The 9183-nt window shown below is 38.6% G+C and overlaps 2 protein-coding genes and 1 non-coding gene across 3 annotated transcripts; 2 read left to right on the forward strand and 1 right to left on the reverse strand.

Annotated features, from left to right (window-relative positions):
• The first annotated feature begins 4233 nt into the window (after window positions 1–4233).
• LOC137733299 (probable glutathione S-transferase) lies at window positions 4234–5445 on the forward strand. The gene is made up of 2 exons (XM_068472451.1): window positions 4234–4773; window positions 4950–5445. Exons 1-2 carry the CDS (start codon window positions 4465–4467, stop codon window positions 5313–5315), a joined length of 675 nt encoding a protein of 224 aa, XP_068328552.1. The 5' UTR covers window positions 4234–4464; the 3' UTR covers window positions 5316–5445.
• A 187-nt stretch (window positions 5446–5632) lies between these two features.
• Window positions 5633–7864, forward strand: LOC137735036 (UDP-glycosyltransferase 89A2-like). Its single transcript, XM_068474396.1, has one exon. It carries the CDS (start codon window positions 6299–6301, stop codon window positions 7718–7720), a length of 1422 nt encoding a protein of 473 aa, XP_068330497.1. The 5' UTR covers window positions 5633–6298; the 3' UTR covers window positions 7721–7864.
• LOC137735792 (U6 spliceosomal RNA) lies at window positions 5890–5992 on the reverse strand. Its single transcript, XR_011068700.1, has one exon. It is a non-coding gene; the product is annotated as a U6 spliceosomal RNA (small nuclear RNA).
• Window positions 7865–9183: the final 1319 nt, after the last annotated feature.

Genomic DNA, 9183 nt, shown 5'->3' on the forward strand with positions numbered 1-9183 from the left:
AACTAGAGGGGTTCATAAGTGTACAGGAAATGATAAATTGACAGAGACCTTTTTCAGTCTCTGTTACTTAAGTTAGATAACAAAAATTAAACTCATTAAGTTTTGAATTTTAGTACTTGCAATTATACGAATTAAATGACAATATAGCATATAAGCACGAATATCATCCCACAGAGATCGAATTGATTCTAAAATCTTACTAACTAAGGTGTAGTCAAACTAAGATTTTAAAGGATTTTAAAAGTGATAGATTTGATAGGATTTAGGAGGGTTTAAGACTCCTACAAAATTCATAGGGATTTTAAAGAATTTGAATGGATTTAGTTTGTAGATTTTGGTGGATTGTGGTAGATTTTCATATAATTTTTTTATTGAAAAAAAAAAAGGAAAAATCTTTCCTCTTGCCCAAGTTTCTACAAAACGTTAAGCGCTAATCAGGCAGTGAGCTGGGCCCTAACGCTTAGGCGGGTTAGACGAATTTAAGTATATTTATTATAAATTAATTAAATTTACAATATGATATAAAAACAAACATGAAAAAAAAATGTTATTTCTTTTTTTATTTTTTATTTTTATTTTTTATTTTATAAAGAATGGTATATGTGATGTTAGAGTTTTAAGCATGGTATGGTGTGGTCTTAAAGATAGGAAAGTCTCAAAAAATCCCCCTCCCTGTTTAGGATTTCCAAAACAAAACAATTTAATTTTTAGAATAAAATAATAAAATAAGATATTTTAAATAAAATTAGTATTTAATGTTTTTTTAAATCCCTCCACCTAACCTTCTCCACATCATCCAAGGTTCCAATCCGTGGAACCACACCAAAAGATTCATCCCACAGTTCCCAACCTCTCTCGAATAACCCAACCCCCAATCTATATCAGACATAATGTCAAAAAATTAAAAGCAATTGAATGATAAGTGTCGGGACACACACACCAACACATTTGCTGCATTGGAAAGCTAAAAGCCTTTATTTTGTATTTTTTTTTTTTTTTTAGCGTTTCTTCTTCCTCATCTCTCACTTCTTCGTCTTCTATCATTCTTTTGCTCTGTAAATTCCCTCCTCCGATGTGGTGCAAGTTTGCACCCTTAAATGTTCTCTCTCTCCCATCATCCCTCTTCTCTTCAGATCTTTCATTTTCTACTAAAGATACAACACCGATTGGAAACAAAAGATAAGACGCCAACAACCACCGAAGACCAGATAGTCAATTCACTAGAAAAAAAAACTACCGGCTTGGCCACCGCCTAGGTTGCCTTCTAGGCCACCTAGACCGCCTAGAAAGCATCTAGGCAAGCGCTTAACTCCTACCCGATTCAACTGGACGATTTGGCCCAAATCGCGGCGGCACTTCACCGCTTAGGTCAATTTTTAGAACACTGCTCTTGCCCTACCGTACTCGATAGTCACTTTATCCCCTCCCTTTTCGGGTCCCCTTTCACACAACCACGACTCAATCTCTTTCTCAATTGATAGATCAACATAAATTTGGTGAGCTGTTTGAGCACTACACCACCAACAACCATCACCACCAACTACCTTTTTACCATAGACATACGATGTGGTACTTCAGTAGTGCTTGTAGTACTAGAAACATTAAAAAATCAGAATGACGAAAGAGTAGTATTAACCAAAATCTTAGATCGATCATGTCCTTCGATGATCATACATGCCTAATTAAGGTTTAAGGGTCATAATAAGCGATTCCACCAAAGTATATGGTGGTTACCTGTGTGTGGCTGGGGTTGGTAGAGATTTGAGGACTGCCCAGATGGAAAAGGATTTGAAAACCTAGGGGGTGAGGTTGGATTCTTTTTAGTCTTGGTTATATATACATCTTGCTCTCAAATCCCACAAAATCCACAACTTATTGAAATCCTCCAAAATCTTAATTTTTTTAATACACTTAGATTTGGATGGATTTTAAAATCCCTTAAAATCTTTTAATTGACTACACCTAGATTTGACTGGATTCTAAAATTCTTTAAAATCTTTTAATTGACTACACTAGGATTTTAAAATATTTTAAAATCCTCTTAAATCCGAGTTTGACTACAACCCCCTAAATTGAAACAAATCATAGTGGAGAAGTTTTAATGGAAAGCATATGAAACTTTGAAATTAAACTAAAATAAAATAAAGCTTGAAAATAAAATACATGTAAATTATAAATTGAAAACATAAGAAAAGAAGATCTAGGGCATCCGATTTTACCTTAACCAATCCTACTTAATTCCCTTAATATGTTATGCTCAAGTAGTTCCCTAATATTGATGATCGATTTTCCCTAAATTATTCGACAGCCATGGCATCTAGTTACATCAAAAGTATCCTTACATGTTAACCCTCTATGGTATCTAGATGGATTTAAACAAGTAAGAACCCATTAAGCTCTATGGAAATTGTTGGAAAATCACACAAAACCCTACTTGTATGGCATCTACAAATACGTGGTTATGGTATCAATTGCAAGAAGCTAAACCCAAGTTAAGTATGGCATCTACTCTAACTTGCATGAAGTCAACCTAATTTAAACCTAGATGGTGATCAAGCATTTAAATAAAAATCAAACGCATTACGAATAGCAAAAGATACTCAATAAAGATGAAAAACTTGATAATAATAATGCCACAAGGCAATTAAGTATTCATGATCAGGCTACATCGTAGCCCTATCAAAGAAAAACTCCAATGTACTTCCTCTTTGCCCTTCCTTGCCGCAGCCCCCCATGTAGAATATATGATTTTTGGTTTTGTTTTGGTGGCTGAATCCTTACTTCACAATGGAGAATCAATCTCCACATATAAAACCTACGGCGAAGGTTACCAAAGGCCAATTAAAATGACCATTAATCCTAGCATAATGGACTTTCAAGTCCTCATTCAAGAAAAGAAAAATTAACAGAAATAATAAAACTAATAATTAAGTTCTCTCCTACAGTCCATTGAATAACATTCCCATGTCCATTTGATCTTTAAAACCGTTCAGTTTCATCTTCTTATTGTAATGCACATGTCTTCGCGCAACTAGTTAGCCTCGTATTCCACTGAAATTACTATAGACACCTGAAACTCCATTTTCCACTTCTTTTTCACTTAACTCCCGTATTGAATGCCTAGAAAATAAAACAATATAAATTAGTGCATTTAACCCATTCATATATACAAAATCAAAAAGAAATATATGATAAATATATACATGAAAATATGCACCCATCATGCTCTAAATGTATTCTTGTTTAATCTCGTGTGTTCATTTCGTTTGATTTATTCAATTCGATTATCAAAATAAATAAATAAATATATATATATATATATATATATATATGTGAGAAGATAATAAGGATATTTGAAAATCACCTCCGTAAGTATACTTGTGGTCAATTTTAAACTGACTCATTAAAAGAATTATGAAAAACAGAAATTATATATATGTGTGCGTGGGTTGGAATTGTGACAACGTGAAGGTAAAAGAATTCTACATTTGTGAAAAGAGAAACATTGTAAGAGACTTATAAGAGGTTGGACTACTCTTCATATAGTCAATTGATTATATGGTGGAACCCTCAATTTCTTCATGGTATCAAAGCAGGTTGGTCCATGTGTGAAGCCCAACAACAACATATGCTCCACGTCACCCAATCCATGTTGTCTACGTGTTTGACTTGAAAATTCGCCACACATACGAGAATGTGAAGGTAAAAGAGTCTGACATTGGTGAAAGAAGAAACTGTGCAAGTTCTTATAAAATGTTGGGCTACTCCCTATACATGTTGGGGACACAATTTTTTGACACACATTCTTAGGGTCTACTCGATAACTTATTTCAATAATCCGAATCATTTATATTTTAATTTATCATTCATAAATCATACTTGCTAAAAATTAGCAAACCCAAAATTATTAACACATTTATTTGTCATGAAGAAAATGGACGAAGACGGTTTTGCAAAGAGTTAGATCGTTGAAATACATTACGAGGTGGACCATACAAATTAGTGTAAAAAAATGTGTCTCCAAATCCTAAACCCTATTGTTTCAACTCAAGGTCTGACTTGATTGCCGATATTTCAAAGGGGCATCTCTACGTAGCCGGTACCTTGGAGGGTTGGACCAAAACAAACGTCCCATACTCGGAAGAAAACGAAGAGAACCCTATGTCCTTGGGTTACATCACAGAACTCAATCTCATTTCATTTCACACAAAAACCCTCTCTCTTTTTCTCTCCACTCACTTTCTCCCCCATATTTTTCCTAATTTCACACAAACCCAATCATCATCATGTCAATTACATGCAAAACATGTAACAGATTCAGAAAGCAATTCATATTTGACAATATAGAAGGCTTCAATAATAAGTACAATAAACTCTAGGGAGACCATAGCAAAATTCCACACTGAGAGTTAAGCATAAAAGGCCTGCTTGCCTAGCACAAGATAGCTCAAACTACCAACAAAAATGGCAAAAGTGAAGCTCTTTAAGATATGGTCCAGCCCTTTTTCTCTGAGAATAGTTTGGGCACTACAACTCAAAGGCATCCCGTATGAAACAATCCACGAAGATCATTCAAACAAAAGCCCTTTCCTTCTTCAGTCTAACCCTATTCATAAGAAAGTTCCAGTGCTCCTGCACAATGGAAATGCAGTTGTTGAATCACTCATAGTTCTTGAATATGTCGACGAAACTTGGAAGGAGAATCCCTTACCACCAGAAGATCCTCTTGAGCGAGCGACTGCACACTTTTGGGCCAGATATGGTGATGAGAAGGTAATCTAAACTATCCTTTCACAATGGGATAGTTTCTTGCACAATAAATAAAACATCAAGTGAAAGTACATCAGGTAGCTAAACTAAACCATCATTACTTACCTGAAATAAGGAAAGAAAACCACATTCTTAGTGTTGATATTTGATTATTCGGTTTGGTTGTGATTTCTATGAAGGTTTTGCCATCTATTGGGGAATCCTTTATGAAGGAAGGGAAAGAGCAAGATGAAGCTATTGTAAAAGCCAAGGAAAACTTGAAGTACCTGGAAGAAGAGCTAAACAGTAAGAAATTCTTTGGCGGAGAGAAACTTGGATTTGCGGATATTGCACTTGGATGGCTCGCACACTATGTGAGTGTGTTTGAAGACGTAGCAGAAATGAAAATGGTGACCGAAGAAGAGTTTCCATTGTTATCAGCATGGGCGGCAACGTTTGCAGATGTTCCTATAATCAAAGATAATTGGCCGTCTATAGGCAAACTTATTGCCAAGTTTCAGGCTAGCATCGAAAGTCATCTTTCGAAAATGTACCAAGTTGATTAAATGATCTGGTTTGTGATCATTTCATGAATTGGTTAAATAACTCCTGTCAAAGTTAAGTATTAAACAGAGATGATCATGGATTTTGGACAAAATAAGTAATGTCTGGTTAAAATATAACTGAAAGTGCTTGTTTTTCTTTTTACAAATTCAAAGTTGAAGCAAGTTCCTTCATTCTTGGTTTGTGCTCAGTTATGGCCAGATTTCTGTTTCTTCCTTCAATGCATGTTAATGAAAAATGCAGAGATATTATTGTCCGTTGAGATTAATTTCCTTAAAATATGTGTAACTGTTATACATACATTATCTGCAATTGTAATGTATACGCTATCTTCGTTACCATATGCGTTGAGAAATACTAAGGGGCACAGTAAACTATATATATGCTTAATAATCTTTAGCGGAACACAGTAACTCAAACAGTTAGTAGGCAAACCTGGAATATGAGCCGTCAAAGATGCTTGCTTACTTCCCAACCTCTAAAACTCAAGTCTGCATTCTATTTGACGCCAAAATGGTGAGAAAACAAAGAAAAGACTCTTCTGAATCCAATTCAATTTCATGGAAAAAGTGCAAAAAAAATTTGGACCATTTCTCGATTTATGCGTGTCATCCTTGCGCAGGGGCCATGCTAATCTTCTCTGTATCGTTCCAATTTTATCGGATGTCCCCGAAGGGACAAGCCTTGTTGCCTAGCTTCTCTATATAAAGAACTGATAACCAGCATTCACCGCCGATGTGGGACAAGCGCATCCCTCTTTCCAGCAGTCAAGTTGCTTGTTTCTCCAAATATGGTCCGTTGGGCCTCTCTTTGTGGATCACCTTCTTTGAATGTTGGAAAGAATGTTTTAGCACCCATCATGGTAAAGCCTTTCAACCTTGAAACTGGTAGTCTAAAGCTGAAAGTCAACCATCTACATATCACTTTGAAAACTGTCTAGTTCTTGTATAACTAACAAATCCTCACCATTCTTCTTCTATTATACATGGCGATGGCGGATGGCGGTGAGATTTTTGTGGTTTCAGCAGCTGGACGTGGCCATCTCCAACCCTGCGCGGAGCTCTGCAACCACCTTATCTCCCGAAATTACCATACTACCCTCGTCATTCCCTCCTCCTCCTCTTTCACCCAAAACCCCCTCGCCAAAATCCTCCAACTCACAGCCTCCCCGGGCCCACCCAATCCAGGACCCGACCCGCTCCGCTACCGAGCGACACAAGACCTCCACAACCACCTCGCCAGCCTTTCCGATATTCCCGACGCGTCCCTCCCTCTCTGCGCCATCGTCGACTTTCAAATGGGTTGGACCAAGGAGGTCTTCTGGAGATTCCACGTGCCGGTCATCGGATTCTTCACCTTTGGCGCGTCCGCCGCCTCCATCGAGTGGGGCTCGTGGAAAGTCGGTGTTGGTGACATCCGACCCGACGAGCTCCGACCAATTCCCGGCCTGCCCAACCACATGGCTCTCTCGATTGCCGATCTTAAACGAAGGCCAGCAGGTCCTCCACGTGGCGTTCCGAACCCGCCTCCGGGAGGTGGAGGAGGAAAAGGAAGAAGTGGTGGTGGTGGTGGTCCACCTAATCCGGGAGACCGACCTCCCTGGATCCCAGAAATAGAAGGCTCCATAGCTCTGATGTTCAACACGTGTGACTTCATCGACCGTGCGTTCATCGACTACATGAAAGATCAGATGGGGATGCCCGTATGGGGTGTGGGCCCACTATTGCCGGAAACGTACTGGAAGCGGAACCCGAACCGTCCGGTCGAAGCAAACCGGCGCCAATCGAACTACACCGAAGACGACATCGTTCAGTGGCTGGACTCAAAGCCACGCGGGTCTGTCTTGTACGTGGCCTTCGGCAGCGAAGTGGGTCCCAATGCGGAGGAGTATCCCCAACTGGCGAGTGCGCTGGAAGAGTCGACCCGGCCATTCATCTGGGTCATCCAAACGGGGGTGGGTGGCGGGTACAACCCAGACGGGCTGGAGAGCAGAGTGGGGGAGAGGGGTCTGATCATATGCGGATGGGCACCGCAGCTGCTGATTCTGAGCCACCGGTCAACAGGCGGATTCTTGTCGCACTGCGGGTGGAACTCCACCGTGGAAGCCGTCTGCCGTGGGGTCCCCATTTTGGGGTGGCCCATGAGGGGGGACCAGTATTGGAATGCCAAGCTGGTGCAAAAGCATCTCAAGGTTGGCTATGGAGTTTGTGAAAGTTTTGAAGAATTGGTTAAGAAAGAAGATATAGTGAAAGGGATTGAGAGGCTGATGGGCGATGAAGATGTGAAGAGGCGGGCCTTGGAGATAGGGCGGAAGTTTGAGGACGGATTTCCGGCCAGCTCCGCGGCTGCATTGGATGATTTTGTGGATTTCCTTAGGCCAAAAACCAGCTCACAAGTTTATAATTGATCGGTTTAATGTCAAGTGTGTAGTTTGTAAAACCTGTGGCTGCATTGCTTTAGTTTGTGAAACCTCAAAAATATATGATGCGCTCAATTCATTTGTAGGACTGAAAATTTCTTGAATACAACTGGTATGCAAAACGTTGGGTTTGCCAACATCTCTCTCGCAAATAAGACACGTACATACAAGAAACCAGTGCTCATTAATTTACGTAGCCACACAAGTTCAATGAGCGTAGTTTTACATTCTAGTACTGCATCATATGAGCTGTGGTAGTCGCATCACATACGAGTCCAAAACATCACATTAAAAGATAGGCTGGCACCTAACTCTGGATCCAAAGCGAATGTAACGGTGCATATGAACTACACGTGAAGCTGATCCTTAGCCCAGAACAATACAAATAACTAAGAGACAACGTGCAAACATGTAATAATGAGCAAATAAAACGCAACGATATCATGCCACAAGTTTATGCTCACAAATAATATTAAAAACATAAAGTGTGTGAAAAATTTATTTGTAAAACTAAACATGACATGTCACATCATAATATATAAAAGCAGTTGTTAGGAAAAACACATACAAACATATATACTCCAAAAAAAACGAAAAGATCTATTCACGTAACCATGGCTTGCTTGCTCTCGATAAGCCTTGTCATTTGTCAAACCGAATAAGCTTGTACCTATACCAAGTCACATTGACTTAACAAAATACTTAACACACAAATTGTACACAAAATGGGCAGATTATAGTTTATCTGTCCAAAATTCCCATTTTACAAAATTGCCCTAAAACTAGAGGTAATTGCAAAACTGCCCTAATTTCTTTAAAATACCAAACATCCCTAAAGCTTCAACAAATCTTGCAATATGATCCTTCAAACAACCCCTTTAGAAAGGTAAAAAAATAAAAAAATAAAAAAATAAATCCTAAAATTAGCTGCTGATGGACAACCTAATCTCTTCATAATCAACCCCCTATTGTGCATCGGGTGATATAAAAATAATAATTATAAATAACCGTGCAAGTAGGAGTTCAGATCTCACACAAGAAAGTAAAGTTAACACCTCATTCATAATAACCAATGAACATACCTATATGATATTAAAAGAGTAAGGGGTGTAGGATTCCATATCAAACCCAAGAAGTTCATGATAACGCTTGGGTAAGATTGGCATCAAATTTTGCTTGTTAGAAATTAAAAGAACTTATTATTGTGTCTGTACTAATGTCGTTATATTTTAATTCCAATATAACAGTGAGGAAAGAGTGGTTAAATCTAATAGTCAATTAAAGACACAAACACTCACAAGTGTGAAACCAAAGCTCACATGCAAGGTTATAAAGTGAAACAAAATGATGAATGGAATGTAAGGAGTGATTTCAAGCCTTACCTTGTTCGGGGAAACCGAGGAGTCGCCGGAGCTCCTTGGTTCGAAGGTTTTTCGTCCAAGTTTCAGATA

Source organism: Pyrus communis, chromosome 5 (assembly GCF_963583255.1).
Source record: "Pyrus communis chromosome 5, drPyrComm1.1, whole genome shotgun sequence".
In the NCBI taxonomy this organism is placed as follows: domain Eukaryota; kingdom Viridiplantae; phylum Streptophyta; class Magnoliopsida; order Rosales; family Rosaceae; genus Pyrus; species Pyrus communis.